The 20,818-nt window shown below is 43.9% G+C and overlaps 1 protein-coding gene across 1 annotated transcript in view; it reads left to right on the top strand.

Annotated features, from left to right (window-relative positions):
• Positions 1–20,818, top strand: part of PTPN14 (protein tyrosine phosphatase non-receptor type 14) — a gene marked incomplete at both ends in the record, with an annotated part of 99,785 nt that overhangs the window by 64,929 nt on the left and 14,038 nt on the right. The window contains 8 exons of the mRNA XM_079696991.1: positions 828–916; positions 3,889–3,976; positions 4,836–4,918; positions 7,181–7,238; positions 10,551–10,629; positions 12,835–14,312; positions 18,683–18,826; positions 19,982–20,200. Coding sequence (XP_079553117.1) covers positions 828–916; positions 3,889–3,976; positions 4,836–4,918; positions 7,181–7,238; positions 10,551–10,629; positions 12,835–14,312; positions 18,683–18,826; positions 19,982–20,200 — 2,238 coding nt within the window. The remainder of the gene's footprint in view (positions 1–827; positions 917–3,888; positions 3,977–4,835; positions 4,919–7,180; positions 7,239–10,550; positions 10,630–12,834; positions 14,313–18,682; positions 18,827–19,981; positions 20,201–20,818) is intronic.

Raw genomic sequence — 20,818 nt, 5'->3', positions numbered from 1 at the left:
CTTTTAAAAGGGAACATTCGGCAAATAAAACAGAACTCTCAGAAATTTAAAATATGATATCAGAAATGGAAAACTTAATAGATAGGTTAGAAGATTAAATTAAGAGAAATGTCACCCAAAAAAACCCAAAGTAATGGAATGTGGAAGGCAGGAGATAAAATTGGAGGGCCAACCCAGATGTCCAACATCTGAACAGTGAGAGTTCTAAAATGATTGAAAAGGGGAAACAGAAGGTAGTAATTTGAGAAAATATCCCAGAACTGAGGAACATGAGGTTCTAAATTGGAAGGCCAAGCATGGTGGATGCAAATAGACACACTCTAGGGCTTTAAGTGGTGGAAGTGGATGCCTTTAAGGGAGAGGAAATGGTGAGTCCAAGGCTGCTTTTAAATAAGATCTAAAGAGGATTCAGTTCTTCAAACTGTATGTGTAAATAATTGCACATATGCAGTATGCAGATATAATCAAACTATGTGCATGTATAATTTTGATTTACAAAACCAAAAACTAGGGTTAGAAAAGATATTAATAGATACTCATGAAAGAGAAAATCTTAACTGCCAACAAATCTGAGAAAATCCTAAAATTCTTTCTTAAACAGGAAATGTATTGTGACAAACTGAGATAAAAGAAAAAAAGGTATCTATGTAGTCTATTAGGATGTGCAGTGCAATGCGTCCCTTCGGACCTAGTGGCTTTTCTGACCCCATTCCGTTCTATGATTCATTCCACGTACGGGCGAGAAACGGGGTGTGGTCCCCATGGGTAGGCTGCCAGACCGCTGGGGATCTGTTTCATCACAACGATCTTTTGTTGATCTTATGCAGGACAATCATGGAAACAGTGTGCACCTGGGCATTTTCTTTATGGGGATTTTCGTGAGAAACAGAATTGGAAGACAAGCAGTAATATACAGGTAGTCTGATTTGTCTTTCTCCTTTCTCCCCTCGAGGTGCTCTAGCAAACCCCATGGAGTATGAAAGTTATACGGATGGGTTAAGAGGCAGACCATGGATCAGAGTTGAGCTTTTCTCAACTCTGGTAAGATCCGCCCCCTCTGCAGGATTTAAGTGGTTATGGAGAAATTCATCTCACTTTCCCTGGGGGTTTGTTTGGGGATGGGGGATGTTCTTTCTTTCCATCTGACCCCAAGAAATGTATAGTTGAACCTCCACTGAGCCAAAGAGTGGAACACAACTCTGTGAGTCTGGTTGAAGATGGGCTCTTCCATGAGTCAGGCCCCCATGGGATTACCTTTGCTTCGATTACCCGTGACCAGTCATTAAATCCACACTGGCTTCCTTCCATTGCCCTGAACCCTCTACCTAACCACATGTCCCAGAAAAGTGCAAACTAATTTTTCTGTTAACGAAAGAGGTCTATTTGTGAAAGTGTGTTTTGAAAAAGCAATCAATTTGTTATCATAACTGAAAGGACTTGGGTACTTTTTATTATTTTGACCCTTCAACCTTCTTTTCCATTTAACGTGAGTAGAAGCAGCATAGGGAAGTGGCAGGGTGTCCCCTGCATTACATGTCAATGAGCTTGCTTGTATGGGTGCCCACAGATCCCGTCTTAGTATCAACAATCCGAAAAACTGCATGCTTGCTTTCATTTATGAGGGCAGTATGGCCTATTATTTACCGGAAAGACAGCTTTCCTGTGTGTGCATCTGATAGGCAGAGCTGCACATGCAGGGCAGATGATCAAAGACAGATCTTAGAGGCAAAGCACGGTCCACTTTCTGGAAGTGAATTCTTGGCCAGCCGTGTATTTTCTGGATCAGCAGTTACTGCAGGTCATTTTGAAAAAGTTTTCCCACTAAAAGCTTCCTAATTGGCTTTTATTTTCCTAGGTCCCCACCCTGCCATTATTTTTGTCCATTTATTTTCTCTTGCTCTTTGAATAGAGACATTATTGAAACAGGAGTGGGGAGAGAGCTCTTTGGAGCTACAGAATAAGCTTTTTGACTATTGGACATATTCAGTTAACTCATATACCTACAACAAATTAAACAAAATATATAAATATGTGCAGAGTTGTAACTATACACTTTTATGCCCATGTAAAGCTATCCAGGCATTTTGTCCCACACAGTTCTTTGTAGCTAAATCAGTGCTTGAGTCTGGAGAAGAGAAGCAGACACATCTTGGATTCTGGCTATCTAGATTAAATAGAAAATAGCAATTTGAAAGTTTGTTGATCATAAGCACCTCACAGGTTTTGTTCAGTTTCCTTAGGAACTGCTTCTAGACTGCTTCCTTTAGCCCTTGCCTTGGAACCCTTACAAGATGGAAATTTACTTCTACTACAGTGTCATGTTAATTGTGCCACTAAGGTGAAGTCATATGGTGGAGTGAGGAGTGGACCCAGAATTTTGGCAGTTGATTTGGGGGAATGGAGCTAGAGGAGACCACATATCTCTTATCTCTTGAGACTTTCACTAAGGAGCACATAGCTGTGAGTCCACATAGATGTGATCTAATGGAATCGTAAGTCAGCAGACAACTGTGCAGAACACCTGTAGATGTATGTAAAAACAGGTGGTACTGGTGTAACGGAAAGCTGATTGGAGGAAAACCTGGAAGGTATAGAACTCATCCGTCCCTGATGAGCAGAGTGAGTGAGGCTAAGTCATCCCCTTTGGCCTGAATTGCCTCATCTCCAGGGTGGAACGTAAATAGCCGCCTTGTCTACCTAAGAGAGTTGATAAAAGAACTGTACTCTATACAGATGCGAGACAACCTCATTACTTTTCATTATTTCAGCAAGCATCTATTGTATGCTGTGTGCCAGGTGTACTTGGTGCTTGGAATACAGAGGTGAAGAAAGCAGAATCTCTGCCCGGGGCACGAGGGCCTATGATCGAGTTTGGTTTAGTTAGGGATCTGGTCACAGACATGAACAGTTGTGATACAATGTGGTGACTGATAGAGGACTACACTAGGCTCTTTCCTGGCATGTGGGTGCTTGGGGCTGAGGAAAGGCTTCCTGGAGAAAGTGACTTCTTCTGAGTCTTAAAGGAATCATGCAGGCAGAGGCAGAAGTGTAGTGAGCAAAAGCAGGATGGTGGGAGAAGGCGGTGGGCAGGGAATTATAGGTCGGGGAGCAGAGTGAAGGGTAGGTAGTGTAAGAGATGATTAGAAACTGGCTCCAAGTAGAATGGGAAGCAGGAGCTTACCTTCCCTTGTCTGGTGGTTCTTTCTGTGTATCTCATTTTAGATAAGATCTCCATGAGGAAAGGGAAGGAAATGTGTGTGTGTGTTTAGATCACAGAAATGTAGGCACATTAAACACTCCCTAGGCATTTTTTCCAAGTGGCATAATCAAATCTGTAGTGTACATCACAACACAGAACCTCTGTGCATCCTTCAGCCTAGATTCCTGGAGACACATGATTTTTTTTGGCCGCGCTGCATAGCTTGTGGCATCTTAGTTCCCCGACCAGGGATCGAACCCAGGCCCTTGGCAGTGAAAGCACGGGGTCCCAACCACTGGACCGCCAGGGAATTCCACACATGACTTTTAAATGACATCCCCCTCCAGCATTGAAAACGGGGATCACGGGAAATGCTCTGTCCATTTGGAAGTGTGAAAACCAAGGCAGTGGAAGTCTCTGGCATATTTTCCTCCTAGGTCGTAAAGGAAAGTGTACTTTATTAACAGCAATATCTAGACGTCGTTTACATAGGATTTTTAGCTACTTAAATAGATGCGTGTGGCATTTTATTTCCTTTTCTGCTTTGAGAGGAGGGACGTTTAGCTTTTAAAAATATGGTTAAATCATAATTTGTAAAATGAGACTCAGTAATAACAGGTGACACTCCTATGCTGTCATAAATGCCTAGAAAGTCTTTGGGCAAACGCCGTTGGCTTTCTTCTGTGCAGGTGGAATGACATGGGGAATATCACTCACAACAAGTCAACTATCCTGGTGGAGCTCATCAGCAAAGAGGAGACTGCCCTCTTTCACACGGTAAGCAAAACGGACAGGTGAAGGCAGGGTCCCACAGGCAGCTTGCTGTTTGTCTTCTCAACTTATAATATCTTTTCCTCGCTCTCCATGTCATGAGAGAATAAGTATTCTGTTGAACCCATAACTTTCCAATACTTGCCCAGTGCTGTCATCCCTCATTTCTGGAAGGTGGTGGGGACTTCATGCTCACAATGCTGGGGTTTCAAGCTGAGTTTTGTCTCTAGGGTTTGGGTTCCTCCACCAGCCTTATTTGTGGTGGATCCCATTGTCTGGCATGCCCTTGACTAGTCACCCCTGATGATATTGCATGGTATTTTCTTTTACTGGCTGGTTTGGATTTTCTTTGCCATCATAGTCCAAGGCTGATCTGAAGCAAACTGGGTGATTGCCTTTCTGTTGAGTGCCTATTTGAGAGCCAGGGCACTCCCTGCACCTCCCTGCCTCCCATGTGATGATGCTTGGCGTTCGTGCTACGCTCTGCCTTGATTCATTTACTGATTTTTAAAGCACTTGGTTTGGCATTATGTAAAGACACGCCAGATCATCAGTGTAACCCCAGCGCATTGAGCATAAAGGATTCTTTAGCAGACAGTATTGTCTGCCATCCTTGGGTGGGCTTCATAGGCATGACCGCCACTGAATTTCAGCACACTGGTTTCTGGCTCAGGGGGTTATTTTGTGCTTGACATGAAGGGAGGAAGGGATGTGTCCCTGCTCAGAGGAATCCTAGTGAAATGCATATATTTGGATTGGCCAAAAAGTTCCTTCGGTGTTGTATGGCAAAACCCGAATGAACTTTTTGGCCAGCCCAATACAATCAAACAAACGTTTATTTTTCCCCTGTTTCTTCTTTTCCAAGGATGATATCGAAAATGCCAAGTATATATCTCGATTGTTTGCTACACGGCACAAGTTTTACAAACAAAACAAAATCTGCACTGAGTAAGTAAACATCTTGTCCACCCTCTCCCTGGATCAGCTTAAATTCTTGTGCTTTAGGGATGGTGTAGATCGCTTTTTATACTGACTCTTTTTCCTCATTCCTTGTAGAAGCTAAAGGGGCAAGTTAAAGCCGGGCGGGAGGGAGAGAGCTTTAATGATGAAGACTGTCTTATGTAGTCTATATGCCTAGGGAGAAAATGATTTGCAAATTGACTGTGAATGCTTGACTTCCTGAACGGATTGGCCGACATCAGTGCCTTTCCAACCTCTGCCATGAGTTTGGAGGAACCGAGCGGTTCCCAATTTGCCGGGGCACCCCTTCGTGTCAGATGTGGAGTGTGTTCAGAAGCAGGTAGCCGAGTGACGAGCCAACTTGAAAGAGAAGAAGCTGCTGTCATCCTCAGCCCTGTGTTGCTCACACAGTTGGCTGACCCTGCGTGTGCTTCTGGGTCATGTCACCCTCCTGTAAATGAGAGGCCAGGGTAATTAGAGGAAGACTTGGAAGACGCTAATAGATGTCACAAATCCATATGTGTGTTTTTCAATTTAATTTGGAAATAAAGGTGATAAAGGGAGTCTGATGAGGGAACTTCACTGTGACCTGACCTTGGATATAGCGTGCCGGGCTCACACTATCATAGCCTTTCCTTTGGTTGCCTTCAAAAGACGTTCCTCAGCAGAGTACGTCAGCAGTTGGGACGCCCAAGGTGCTTAATTTTGTTTCAAAGAACCTCGGGATGTAAATGCAGGAGAAGAACTGCTTTCCCACTTCCCCAGTGGACACATGCAAGAGTGTGAAAATACTGTCCTAGAGCAGTTCCTGCTGAAGAAGGTGCTGCTTTAGAACTGGAGCATCAGGTCCTGACAGACTTTTTTCTCTACGTGATGGAGGCTCTTTCAAACCAGTCTTTGCCATTGGCCACTGTCAGAGTCTGAAAGTATATTTGATAGTACAGTTGGCCCTTTGTATCTGTGGGTTTCATATCTGTGAATTCAACCAACCGTGGATCAAAATATATTAAAAAATATTCCAGAAAGTTCCAAAAAGCAAAACTTAAATTCACTATGAACTGCAGCTCTTTACGTTGTATTAGGTATTATAAGTAATCTAGAGATGATTTGAAGTATGTGGGAGGATGTGCATGGGTTATATGCAAATGCTATGCCAGATGATATAAAGCACTTGAGCATACATGGATTTTGGTATCCGAGGTGGGTCCTAGAACCAATCATCCTTGGATACCAAGAGATGACTATATAGTATTAGGTCTGCCAGCAAAGTTTGCAAACGTAAATCAGAAGAGCACTAGTTAGAGAGCAGCAATTTAAGCCACCATATCTGTTATAGGTACACACGTGCATACACACGCATGCGCGCATAGACACACACACCATTCTTTTGAACAGATTCCCTATAGGTCACATCTTTGCAGTTCTCTGCTGTTGCCTTTGATTTGTTGGGGTGTCTTTGACATTAACAAGAATTCTATAGTTGACTTCTGTCAGGTGAATTTAAAAACAAAACTATTTTGAGAAGTGTAGTCTTCACTGTAGTCTTCTGGTTTGATCATTTCTTAGCAAGTGGCTTTAACATAAAATATTCTGAGTATTTGTATTTCTTTTGTGGCCTTTTCTACTTACATGAGTGAGCATCACATATTAGACTGAAAATTAAGGAAATTCTGTTTTCCTTTCTACTTCTGTAATAATCATTCCTTTCTTCTTCATAACCATGTATGGGAGGTTCCTAACCTCTTATCTGATAAAAACTGGGGCTCTCTAAAAAGCATACCCCCTACCCCACATAGACAGTAAATTCTGTATATATTGATAGTTTCAGAGCCTCAGCATGGGCTACATGAAGGCTTGGGATAGCCCTCTGGAGTTTTATGAAATCAGCATCATCTGAACAGCATCCTTCTCCAGAGGTCTCCACTCTCTAACCTCTGAAAGACTGTTGTTGATTTTTATTTCCCTTATAATTTGTCTTTAGAAATAAGCCTCATTCTTCTAATATTACTTTGTAAAACATATTATAGAAGTATCGTATGTTCCAAACATTTTGAAAATAAAAAAAGAACAAAAGCAAAATCGAAATTGTTCTTAGCTTCAGCACCCAGAAATAGAAAATGTTTATGTTTTGCTGTAATTCTTAACTCATCTTTTCTCCTTTCCCCTCTTCTCCCTCTCTTGTCTCTCTGGTCTTCTTGTACATGGTAAATAATAATAACCATCCTCACTTTTTTTCAACTTTTCATGTAGACAATCAAATTCTCCACCCCCTATCAGACGCCAGCCCACCTGGAGCCGGTCCTCCCTGGTATGTATGAAATCTTCAGTTATCAAGTCCTCTGACTGTCGGGGTGTGAGTGTCCCTTTGTTGTTAACTTGAGGAGAGGGATGACTAAGGCATCATGACTAGGTCATGACCTCATGACCAGGCGAGATATGGTGAGAACACAGAAGGGTATCAGTCTGCTATGCAGGTGTGATGCACACCCATTTTGTCCCTCTTGTGCCCACCCATGTCCGTCACTTTTCTAAGTGTGACTCAGGGTTCACCCCCATGAATTTTAGTCTGGGCTGCTGAGACCATGTTCCTTGAGCACGCAACCTACTGTGTGTTTTTTTCCACTTGCTTTATCTATCTTTATCTATCTATCTTTATCCACTATTTCTGATTTTTGCATATAGACATGTCTTCAGTTATAATCTCCACAAATTCTTTTATATTCACTGCCATAGACAGAGTTTAGTAAGCTAGTCAGAAAATGTCTACTTTAAATGAGCAAAAATTGAAGGAGTCTAGTTGATGGTCTTAGGTAGAGTATTCAGTGGGGAAGAAAATTAAAATTAACTAATTTTCTAATTTTAAGGCCAACAGAATTTGAGTTGATCCACTTTTCTACCTACCATTAGCCTTTTTTAAAAAACTGCTCTACTAATCATGTGAATAAGGAAACAACTCATTTCAATGCATGTGTTCTGTCTTAGACTGTGTTTTATTTTGAGAATTACTTAAGGATAATATAGCAAGACGTGGGAGAGTTTCCTTTAAAATGTCTACTTGTTTTACGTCATAATTCTTTTATTTTAGATTATGATTTATTTTACACAAAATCAGAATAAACATGTGACCTTTAAATGTTTGTAGGTTGAACAGTTCCTTTGAGTTGATGGGAGAATAAAATTGAATTTTTCTTTATACACAATATATATCCTATAGCACATCTTTCACTTGTCTTTTAAAAGGAACTGTTTTAGGAATTTTTTTTTTCTTCTGGAAAATGCATTGACATGAACTCTTAGAATTCTAGAGTTTGATCATCATATCACATAATATTGATAATTCCTGCAAACCCATGTGAATATTATTAATCTCTGTGTTAATGCGCAACATCGCACAAGAGGTCTTTGCCTTGGAGATGTAGAGGGCTGCTTTGGGCTTCTCCCCTGAAGTACCAATAGATTTGTTCATGGCACTGGTTTCCTAATTCTTCTCCTTTGTTGATATTATTTTCCTTTTCTCTTCCTTAAAGTCCACATGTCTTTACTAGTGAGATAAATGTTCACTTGTGTCCATGAAACACCAGGGGAAGCAAAGTGTTTTAGGGCTATCTTGTGATTTGATCTCATCCTAATTACCTAGAGAAGATACAGAGGCTTTCCTGTTTTGTTTGGATGAAGATAATCTACAGGAAGCCAGATTCCTGGCTTCTCCCTTTCCTCTGCCCCTTAGGATTAAACCATTTCAGCAAGAGTTCCTTGGGATGAGTGAGAGTAAAACCAGAGAACATTGTCTCCTTTGGGCTTCCTGGCTGATAACAAGGGCTTCTAATTGTTGTTTTTCTCTTGCCCTTCTGGCTCCTATATTGTGGCATCTAATTTGTTTTTGTGTTAGCAGATCTGGAAAGAAACAGAATAATATGTTGAAATATATAAAGAGTCAATAAATAATCCTGAAATGGTGTTTGGAGGATTAGCTATTACTATTTCCCACTTGTACTGCTTACAGACTTATGCCAGTTCATAAACAGTCACCTACTTATAGGATTTTTCTTTTTTTTTTTTAAATAAGAGCAAGAGAAGGCAGAGGTGAGCCAACTTTGCCTTGCTGTGTATTTCTGTTCCCTTGTATGAATCCCTCCCTACTGTTTTGTTTTGTTCTGTTTTGTTTTTTTAAACCTAAAAACTGGCTGTCCAATCATGGAAAAATTGAGTTGACTTACGTATTATCAAAAAGCGGAAAAATATTTTTAAATTGCTACTCAAAAACCAGCCAAGAGAGATTTGGGAATATTTAGAAGAGCTGATACTCTGAACTACTTTCTTAGATTAATTTCAATTCTTTATTTCTTCTACCCTGATTCTCTTTAACTTTTGGATTTCTTGTCTTCACTACCTTCTTTATTTGCCCCTTTGATGATTAAACATTATTTGTAGCAAAGGAAATAGTAGATGAGTTATTTGCCCAGCCTCGGACTCTGCGTAGTGTTCTTCTGTTGAGGAATACTGAGAAAGTGTGACCCCTGCTGGCTTTGTGGGTTTTTTTTTTTTGACTTGATCTCAGCTTCTGTCCCAAAGCAGTAACATTTAAATTAATATCTATAAGATTAATTTTAAAATAATCAAATAGAAATATAAGAGATCATCCTGTCTGGTGGTTTACAAGCTTACTATTTTTTAGTATCAAAACTCTTCCTTCAAACATATTTTTATCTGGAACCCTAATACGTGAATAAAATGGATAATGTTGGAGGGAGGAGACTGATTTGAGTGACAGGAAGCTGAGACCTACTGAGGTTAAATGACTTGCTCTAGACCATATTAGCCATTAATCATATTTCCTTTCTCAGCTCCCCAGTTAGTGAAGCTCTCTAAGCATTTTGGTGTTTTCTCTAAAAGTTTCACCCTCCTCTGCAGCACGGAGTTATTCAGGTTGAGTCTAAATGTCCATCTTTAAGAGTCTTATGGCGAAGAGCCCTCACTGAAGAGCTAGATGGTTGAGCTGGATCCTCTGCAATGGGAGGGTCAATAAGTGGTCCTGGGACCTGCACGCTCATTGTTAGGGATCACATTTCAGATTTTATATAAATTTGCAAGTGGGCCCATCGTAACCCTCCCCTGGCCCTATTTGAGGCTGATGTGGCCCTGTGAACTAGGGTCCTAGGTACAACTATGCTGATGGGTTCGAACTTGTGGCTTCAGGAGGGACCCAATTTTGAATAGAAGGAAACAGGCTTCCCCCTTACTCTCATTATGTTTTAGGTGGAACATAATAAAATACATCTTCTGAGTTATTCCTTTAAAAAAGGCATTGGGAGCCTTGCAGGTGTGTTAGAAAATACGTTACAAATAGGTGCCTTCGTGTTGATTACAGCCTCTGTCTCCCCTTGAACCAGCCTCCCCATTCCCCCCTTCTTGTTTCTCCAGTCCTAAGCTTGGTGATGAGATCGGGGTGCAGATGCTTAGGGAAGGGTGGGGTTGAGTGTGGAGGGCGGAGCATCTGCAGCGTGCCTCCCTGCAGGCGGGGTGAGCGATGGGGACCATCGTGTGCTCGCGCTGGTGCTCGCGCGCGCGTTACGGCCGTTTGTGCCAAGGCCTCCCACCTGTGCTGTGTTCTCTGTTTCAGCCCCGGCAACAACCGTACATCTTGCCTCCCATGCACGTCCAGTGTGGCGAACACTACTCGGAAACACACACTTCTCAAGGTAACTGGCTTGCCGATGTCCCTTCTTAAGACGCAAAGTTGAGAACTGGTGATGGGCACTGAGACTTTTTTTGGGGGGTGACCGTGATACTTTCATTTTAACTTTGTCATGGTCTGAATGGCAGCAGGCAACAGCTTGGATTTGTGAAAGGCATAGAATATCATTTACCCCTGAGAGGAAGATTTCCCCAGAATTGACTCCAGAGGGACTTGGGGGAAGGCAGTGAGCAAGTTCCTTTCTCCTCTTCCTTCTTGTAAGTGGGATAGAGAGGAGAGTGACAGCTAAGCCCCACAGAATACTCTTCACCCTCCTGGTCAGTGTCAGAGAGCTTGTAACAGTCAAGCAGGTTTTCAAGGTGACAGAGAACACAGGCATCCAGAATAACTGAAAGAAATACACACAAAATCTCAGCCCCTCATTTTTTTTTTTTTTGCGGTACGCGGGCCTCTCACTGTTGTGGCCTCTCCCGTTGCGGAGCACAGGCTCCGGACGCACAGGCTCAGTGGCCATGGCTCACGGGCCCAGCCGCTCCGCGGCATGTGGGATCTTCCCGGACCGGGGCACGAACCCGTGTCCCCTGCATCGGCAGGCGGACTCTCAACCACTGCGCCACCAGGGAAGCGCTCAGCCCCTCACCTCAGCCCCTCATTTTAACTCTCCTTTCCGATCTCTCCCACTGGCCCCTTTCTCAGTGCACTTGTTAAACTGTTTTATTCCTCTTTTTCTCCCTAAACACTCCCATGCAAAGTGTGTAAAAAAACCCATTCCAATAATAATTATTCTGAGAATGAGCATTTATAGAGCAATTCCTCTCCTTAAGCACTTGTTCTGAGCACTTGCACTGTATTGTCTCATTTAATCCTCAAAATAAACCTAGGAGATACGTACTGTTATTATTTCCATTTGACAGATACAGAGACTGGGGTACAGAAAGGGTACTGGGGAGCTTGGATACGAATATTGGTGTCTTGACTCTTGAGCCAGGCTCTGTAATCATTACACTAACTGTATCTCAAAAAAGGAATGGGATTAAACATTGGATGTTGACAATATGGTAAATGGATAATTTGTTTCTGGGTTATCATATGCTAGCTGTTTTGAATCTTTCTGCACTGTCTAAATGTGACCATGGAGACTAAGATAATCAAGATGATGTAATTTAGTAAAACACAACTTTTTATAAGCAGACTAGCAAAGTTACCCTGCTTCTATGGGAGGGCACCAGACCCCATTAAGGTGGATAAATGCAACATGTTCTCCTAGTTTTTCTTGCCTATATCATCTCATCTGGTCTGTGTTCCCACCCCTCCTTCAGGCAGCCAAGTGTTTTGTCACCTTTTCTGCTTTTTAATCTTTTCTGCCTTTGCTTTCTTCTACTCTGCTCATGCTTAAATCTATAGTGTAAAAAATGAATATACTTTGCCCACAGAAAAGTGTGTTGGCAAGAGGTTGCCTGCCTAGGGGTGTCTGTGTGTGTGTGTGTTAAAGGAACACTGGACACCCAGAATGGGCCTTACTTTAGAAATCTGCTTTTTATCTCTTTAGGTACCACTTTAAAGTATTATTAATTTTCATGTGAAACTGACCTCAGTGATGAAACCAACTCTAGAGGAGGGTTTTAGACAGTGGCTAAAAAAACCTCCTGATTCTTATTTTGCTGTCCGTTGGTTGCTGATCAGAATGAAGCAGCCACGCAAGCTGGCATCCTGACTGTTATTTGCCTTGTGCCTTGACGGAGGCTCGGCAGTCCCTCAGATACAGGGAGTTTTCCCGTTGCAGTCAGGAAGATCAGCTCCCAGTACTCAATAATTTCAAATCTATTGCCCTATTAAAGTTCTTGACTTCCTGGCCCAAACATCCAGTTCTGTCACTGAGCCCTGAACAAGAGGACAGGTCTCCCAATGTGAGGGCCATTGTTGGTGCCTGATTTAAAAGCTCATGGCCAAATAAAGAACTTAACCCAGGTGATAACGGTTCCGTATGTGCATAGCTTTCTTTGTTTAGATTCTCTTTTTCTTTTTAGTGTGCTTTAAAATGTTCCTTCCATATGTTGGCATCTTGCCCAAGAAATTACCAGTTTTTCCATGGAATATGTGGGTGGAGACCATGAGATTTCCCTTTTTATGACTTCTGTAAGTGTGAGGATGAACTTGATTGAAGCAGGATGGTGTGGACATTCATGTGCCTCTGTGTGACTTCTTGCAGACAGCATCTTCCATGGGAATGAAGAAGCCTTGTATTGCAACTCGCACAACAGCCTGGACTTAAGTTATATAAATGGCACTGTCACCAACGGCAGTGTGTGTAGCATTCACAGCGTCAACTCCCTCAGTTGCTCCCAAAGCTTCATCCAGGCTTCTCCCGTGTCCTCCAACCTCAGCATCCCTGGGAGTGACATCATGCGGGCTGACTACATCCCGAGCCACCGGCACAGCGCCATCATTGTGCCGTCCTACCGGCCGACCCCCGATTATGAGACAGTCATGCGGCAGATGAAGAGGGGGGTTGTTCACACGGACAGCCAGAGCCAGTCCCTGCGAAACCTCAACATCATCAACACCCACGCCTACAACCAGCCAGAGGATCTGGTGTACAGCCAGCCCGAGATGCGGGAGAGGCACCCCTACACTGTCCCTTATGGGCCCCAGGGGGGCTACGGTAACAAACTGGTCAGTCCATCGGACCAGATCAACCCAAAGAATACCACGGTGCCAAGCAAGCCCGGGGCAAGCGCCATCTCACACACGGTGAGCACCCCGGAGTTGGCCAACATGCAGCTCCAGGGCACCTATAACTACAACACGGCCCACATGCTCAAAAACTATCTCTTCCGGCCACCACCCCCCTACCCACGGCCCCGCCCTGCCACCAGCACCCCGGACCTCGCCAGCCACCGCCACAAGTACGTCAGCGGCAGTAGCCCCGACTTGGTGACTCGCAAAGTGCAGCTGTCCGTGAAGACCTTCCAGGAGGACAGCTCCCCGGTGGTGCATCAGTCTCTCCAGGAGGTGAGCGAGCCCCTCACAGCCACCAAGCACCACGGCACGGTGCACAAGCGCCACAGCCTGGAGGTGATGAGCAGTATGGTGCGGGGCATGGAAGCCATGACCTTGAAGTCACTCAACATCCCCATGGCCCGCCGCAACACTCTACGAGAGCCGGGGCCGCCCGAGGAGGTGCCGGGGAGCCACGAGGTCCCCCAGCTTCCCGAGTATCACCACAGGAAGACTTTCTCAGATGCCACGATGCTGATCCACAGCAGTGAGAGCGAGGAGGAAGAGGAGGAGGCTCCGGACCCAGTGCCCCAGATCCCCGCGCTCCGCGAGAAGATGGAGTACAGCGCCCAGCTACAAGCCGCCTTAGCCCGCATTCCAAACAAGCCCCCACCGGAGTACCCTGGACCCAGGAAAAGTGTGAGCAACGGGGCGCTGGGGCAAGACCAGGTGTGCCTTCCTCCCGCCATCGCCAGGGCCAGGGTCCTGAGGCAGGGGCCAGCCAAGGTCATCAGTATCTCCCGGGCTGACCAGATGGCCGTCAATGGGTCCTCTCTTGGTCCATCCATCTCAGAGCCCGACCTGACAAGTGTGAAGGAGCGGGTCAAGAAAGAGCCTGTGAAGGAGAGACCTGTGTCTGAAATGTTCTCCCTGGAGGACAGCATTATAGAAAGAGAGATGATGATCCGGGTAAGTGGCTTCCTCTCCCAGGGCATCTTGCAAGGGACAGTTGAACGGGCTGATTTCCACCCTCGCCCGCAGCCCCCCTCTGCTCCTTTTCCATGATTTAGACATACATCCTCTGGGCACTGAAGAAAGCGCAAGGCTTATTCAGGGAATGTGGTAGGGATTTAAAAAGCACTTGGCATATAAACAGGTAGTGTTTCATTTCACAAAACTTTGTTTTCACATAAACCTTCCATTCTCATTCATGGCTTCTCATAGGTGTGCTTGGTGCAAAGTGCTGTGAGAGAGTCAGGATCTTACAGGTTGGTGGTGTTGAGATTGGTGTCTGGGCCAGCATTTGCTGTTTATTCAGGGTCAGACTTCCCATTGCATGAGCTGCCAGGAGCTCACCTTCCTCCATCTCCTGGTACTTTGGTTTTTCCAGGGGAAAGCATTTTTCCTCCCCCAATTAGATATTAAAAGAGCAACATCCCTTCAGAGCACAGCTTTCTGTGTAGATCTAGATGTCAGGATCGTTCATCAATATTGTCCATGATGTATCCAGCTTTATTTTCAAAGCTTCTTTCGAGAGATGTTTAACACAAATCCAAGAGAATTACAATAAACCCAGAAGTTTACCGTTGAGCTTCCATTAACCATTCTTATTCTATCAAGAATTCACACATGCATATTTATACACACACCACGCTTGTCCTGGAAGTATTCACTCCCTTAAAAAATTAAAAAAATCCTCTCAATATAACCATTCAAACCTAGACTGACTTCTCCTCTGCATGTACCACAGCTGAACTATAAGGTAGCCAGGGCTTATTTTAGGAACTCCAGAGCAGTTGTAACTTAAAATGGGCTTTGATGGAGTTCATTAGACTTTCTTCATTTATAAGTCTCCCAGTTCTCCAGAGGGAATCAACCTGTAAAGAAGAGTAAAGAGCCAACGTTTTAAGGAAGCCAAGTCCCTCGGTTTAGGAATCTAGTCCATAGCAACGTTCCTAGTTTAGACAAACCTTAAGAACATTCTTAGCCTCTCGGTTTTGGCCATCCATGGAGTATTGCTAAGAATTTGGTACAGGTGTAACTTTTTCCACCTAGAGGGAAATTGTGAAAGTTGTGCTGTGCCTGTGGGAAATAAGACCATTGGGGCTGAGATGCGGGGCTAGGTGCCTTGCGGGGGAGCTTTTTCCTGGGGATGGAATGAGATGCTGGAATGAGATGCGGGCTGGGTGCCTGGGGGCAGAGCTTTCTGAGTTTGGGAAAAGTAATCACTGGTAGAAAGGGATTTTCAGCACTTCTTGGCCTCACACCCCTCTAACACAACTCGGTATCAAGAACCCATCAGTCTAAGCTAAGCATTCAGCTGCTGCCTACATGGTCCCCTAGCCTCACTTAGGTTGTATTCATTCTCTTCTCTTGTTACCTGTATTAAACAAAAGCCTGTAGCCAAATTCATGGCACTGGTTCCCTACATAGTGCTTCAGGCATTATCCCAAAGGAGCAAGGGCCTTTTCCACTGTTTCCACGTGTCCTCGCATCCCATCCATTGGGTAAGAGCGAATGGCCAATTTTACCCCTTAACTAGTTCAGGAACATCATTACCCCAGACCTATGTCATTTTTCCTGTTTTTTTTTTTAAATGTGTACCTTCTTCTTCTTTCTTTTTTTTAATTTTAAGAAATGTTTATTTCTTGGCTGTGCCTCGTAGCATGTGGGTTCTTAGTTCCTCGACCAGCAGCTAAGATCCTGGTCCCATGCATTGGATGCATGGAGTCTTAACCACTGGACCGCCAGGGAAGTCCCTTCTCTGATTTTTTCCCAAATCCTACACACTTGTGAGCTCAAGGGCTGCCGCCCTTGGCTGGTGTCCCAACCTCAGAGTAGGACTTGGAGGGTCTTCAGTGAGCCAGGCAAGGTGGTGACCACCACTGGCACTGACGCTTGGGGTGGGTCTCTATTGTCTTTATGAAGAAACTCACCCCAGTGACCTCCCCACATCTCAGATGGCTGTCTGTCCCGCCCCCGCCCCCACCCCCCCACCATGGGTAGCCTTTGCCTGGCTTGTTAGGCATGGCTAAGAAGAGAAGGCTGTCAGGGCCTCCCTAGGATAAGAAAATGAGAAAATGTAACCAAATAGGAACTGGAGGGAGACAGCTATGGTGAGAATTTGCCCTGCAGGCAAGTCTCTCCCTCCAATTCTGGAGCTGCTTGTCCATTTGATGGATAGTTCAGGCCTGTTGTCTTAGCTTCCCCTGGCTCCAGCTGCTGCCTGGAAGACATTTCACTGTCTTTAGTCACCTAACCCAAAATCAGGTACTGGGAAGAGAAAAGACCAAATCAGATCTTTGAATTAATTATTTTTGATCTCTGGTAATAAGCTGATAGGATAAGTGAGGAGGACCTAAGAGAAATAGGTTATCACTGGGGTTTCAGTTTTCATTAGGTAGGTAGTAATCCTTTCCCAAGAAAGACAAATAGGTTTCTTTGGGCTTTGGGCCCAGTTGGGGTTACCTTATGGTGCAGGTGGGAAGGACGCAGAAGGACTGTTGGGAGGACCTCAGGACCATTTATAAAAAAAAATTTGCTCTCTTACAACTTTGCAGAGGAGTAAAACATTCTCAACTAAAAGAGATAATGGGGGGAAAATTCTCCCTCACAAAAACGAACTAATAAACAAGTAAACTAACACCTCCCCCCCGCCAACACACACCACCACATTTAAATCCAAAAATTTCAAAATCTGTCTGGGGTTGAGAAACCAGGGCCATTCTTAAGAATATTATACCTTTGGGACCTTTCTCACTTTCTCACAGTTAATCTTCCTCTGAGATGCTCCTTTTGTTTGTCTGATGGGTCAGCCCTGTCACTGGACCAAGCATCTTATTGACAGAATCACTCATAAAGGCCAGGGCTCCATTCTTTTTTTTTTTTTTTTTTAACTTTATTGAAGTATAGTTGATTTACAATGTTGTGCTTAATTTCTGCTGTACAGCAAAGTGACTCGGATATATTTATATACATATATATTCTTTTTCATTATGGTTTATCCCAGGATATTGGATATAGTTCCCAAGGCTCCATTCTGACTGTAGGTGGCCTTGAGGGGATGCATGTAGGGGTGTAATGCCATCCCCTACACCCACAATTAGAATAATCTGCACCGTGGCTCCATCAAGATACTTCTCTGGGGAGTAGATGTCTAAATGACAGACTAAGAAAAAAAATACCTAAAGGTTTGAAAAAAGAAAACAGGAATAAGATGACTCCTTCATCTGTGGCAACCAAAGGAACCTGCAAATTGGTTTCACTTTCGTGTGGATCAAAATCATAAACTCTGTAAAACTCATCTGTTTCTATGCTTTATGAAGTCTCTCTGTTCTTTTGTCTTCTAAGACAAAATTATTTGGTGGAAAATGCTCCCATTGCCTTGCCTGAAATGAGTAAATGGAGGTTTGTTGGTACCTCAATCAGTTTAGAGGGCGTGAGGAAGCACAGCCATAGACCAAATAACAGGAGCCCCGACAGATCCAGTTTCAGAGTGTCTGTGCAGGTGAGATAGAGAGGAGTTGAAAAGCCACAAACAAGGGCCAGGTGTTAACAACCAAACCTTCCCCTAAGTCCTCTGCTCGGCCCCTAGATCCATATTCTCCCATGGCTTAGTCACATCCAGTGGTGCTCCACCATGGTCACTGGGGGCCATGGTGTCCATTCCTGTGGGTCTTCTGGATGAAGCATGAAGGGTGCTGCTGGGTAGGGCATCTCAGGTGGCCCCAGGCTGTGGTATTAGTGACTTTGCTAAACCACAGCAGCTCTCATTTTGGGGATGATATCCCGGGGACCAGAGAGAGTCAATACAGGATTAACACCCTCAGTCTTAGCCCCTCTGAATGGAAACTTCGGAAGGTTTTTGTCTATTTATGTATGTATCCAACCTCTTAAGAATGCAGCAAACAGTTTTTATAAGGTTTTTACTGTTTAATCTGTATAAAAGGTCCATCAGTGGGATTAAGTTTGATTATTCATGAATTTCTGTTTCTCTTTTCCTTGTCCTGTCTTCCTTCAGCCCTTATCTTCCTAAAGTGTCTCATGTACACTGTTTTCTTGTGAGCCCCGTGGCAGGGTGTATTTGTATGGAGTCTTTGCTCTTGTTTGTTTGTTTGTTCGTTCATTCCTCGATTTTAAATAAAAGCTCAGGAGGCCTGGAGGAACCGGCTTCCTCCGGCACAGTGGGAATAATGGGAAGACTGTGTTTGAATTTGCCCTGCTAATGGTGATTGTCTGCATTCCTTGGCTGGGGAGTTACAGATTTGGGGAGATTAAAACACATTCCAGCATTCTCCTGGTATTACAAACAATGAGAACATGCCTTTTCTTGCCGCAAGAATCTAGAGAAGCAGAAGATGGCAGGCCTCGAGGCACAGAAGAGGCCACTGATGTTGGCAGCCTTGAACGGACTCTCGGTTGCTCGGGGCTCGGGGCGGGAAGAAAGTCGCGTTGATGCCACCCGAGTTCCCATGGATGAGAGGGTAAGCGCTGGGCTTGTCAAACATGTGACTCATTCTCTGTGGTCTTAGGATTCCAACGCTCTCTCCTCGCCCAGACATGCCAGCACGAAGGCGTGTTTGACGAATTCATTCTTCAATTTGAAGCTTAGCAAGACCTGGTCTGTGCTGTATTAAATTGATCCTTTTCAACATCTCATGTTTCTTTGTCAGGTTGGTGCCATGACGACCCCTAAAGACACCAGCCCCTACCTAGCTGTGTGGCCTTGGTCAAGTCATTCAATTTCTCTGGGCCTGTGTCTTTATTATTTTTTTGCAAAGTGGAGAAGTTAAGCAGTTGCTGTAGCTCTCAATTTCTGTGATTTTTGTGAACAAATACCCTTTATTAGGGAGTGATTCTTTTACCCACGCATTTATAGAATTCTTTAATACGCTGGCCCCTTGTTTGGCTATAACATATGGCTGATTTATAATTGTTAGGGTAATGCACTGTGGGAACTTTGGTTTTGAAAAGTAACCAGAAGTTGCGTGGTAGTGTTTCAGAGGTGAAGAAACATGTTCTTTTAGTTCCTGAAATTGCTGTCAGGTTAAGAAACAGGTCATGTGAATGTCATAGAGTGCATTACAATAAGATTAGGGTTTTAGGTTTTGCCAGCATGTATGAAGTATTAGCATGTTCTTAGAGCCAGAAGGGTCTTTAGAGGGATCATTTAATTAATACCATGTTTTGTTATTAGTAGCTTGACCGTGGGAAAAATAAAAGGTGGGGCGTCTAATCCTCACGACTAGAGGACTGTGGACCAGTATCATCATAAAATTTAGCTAAGAACAGCTGTGTAAGTGGAGGGACGGACGTTTGGGTAATTAAGATGAACAATCTCCTTATCACTAGAACTTTAAACAGAGGTGATAATAACAAAAATACTAATTTTGAATTTCAACTCTTGCCTGGTCTGGCAGATTTGTTCTGTTTAAGGTATGAGTGAGACGGAAATTGGTTATTGGACAAGAGACACTAGCAATATGGTCAGTAATGAGACCGAATAATCAAACCTTAGTTGTCCATCTTGAAACTACTTATTAGCATTGTCACTGTAAATATTTTTAAGAAATCTGGTGGCTTGGTTGGAGTGTTTGGATAAGATAATTCAGAGAGCTGGAGATCAATTTCTGTTGCAGTTCAGAACCCTGAAGAAGAAGCTCGAAGAGGGAATGGTGTTCACAGAATATGAGCAGATTCCAAAGAAAAAGGCAAATGGCGTTTTCAGCACAGCAGCTCTGCCAGAAAATGCTGAGCGCAGCCGTATCCGGGAGGTTGTCCCCTATGAGGAGAACCGCGTAGAGCTCATACCGACCAAAGAAAATAACACAGGCTACATTAACGCCTCCCACATCAAGGTAAGAAGTGGGAGGTGGAGAGGGGCGTGTTGGGAAGGCTGGTTGAAGATTGCTGGGTTAATGTTAAAAAGGCAGGGAGGAGAAAACATACGGGCTGCCACTGTGCATCTTGGCTTGTCCCCAAACCCCAAGGGAGTGTTTTTGAACTCCTGTGCTTTTCTTAGTCAACTGCAAGGCCATGCCTATCACTGCACAGAGAGAAGGAAGCCCAGCGGCCTCAGGGAAAAAACCTCAGGTCAGCTATTTCTGAAGCTTGCTCATTACAGAGGGTTTAACTTTTTCTTCTCTCTGTGCGTTGTAACTCTCCCGAAAACTCACAGGTAAAGCTGAGGATTAGCCCTTTCAGTTTGTAATTTGCAGATGATGGAGAATTTGGAAATCACAGGCATTATATTTCTGTCACTGGAGTTATGATGTTCAAGAGCCACAGAAACTTACTGTTTCTCCCTTGTACACTACTGGTTAGGCATTTTAGAGCTCAAGTCCCAGAGCTGAAGTCCCAAATTTGCATGATATTTAGAAGAGTGCGCTAATTTAAACATAAGCCATAACGGTGTGGTTGATAATGAATCTTGCAAGATGTGCCACATTATTCAATGCATTTGAGTCATTAAATTT

The sequence above is a fragment of the Hyperoodon ampullatus genome (genome assembly GCF_949752795.1).
Source record: "Hyperoodon ampullatus genome assembly, chromosome: 2".
NCBI classification, from domain to species: domain Eukaryota; kingdom Metazoa; phylum Chordata; class Mammalia; order Artiodactyla; family Ziphiidae; genus Hyperoodon; species Hyperoodon ampullatus.
This window is presented reverse-complemented; position numbering and strand designations above follow the sequence as displayed.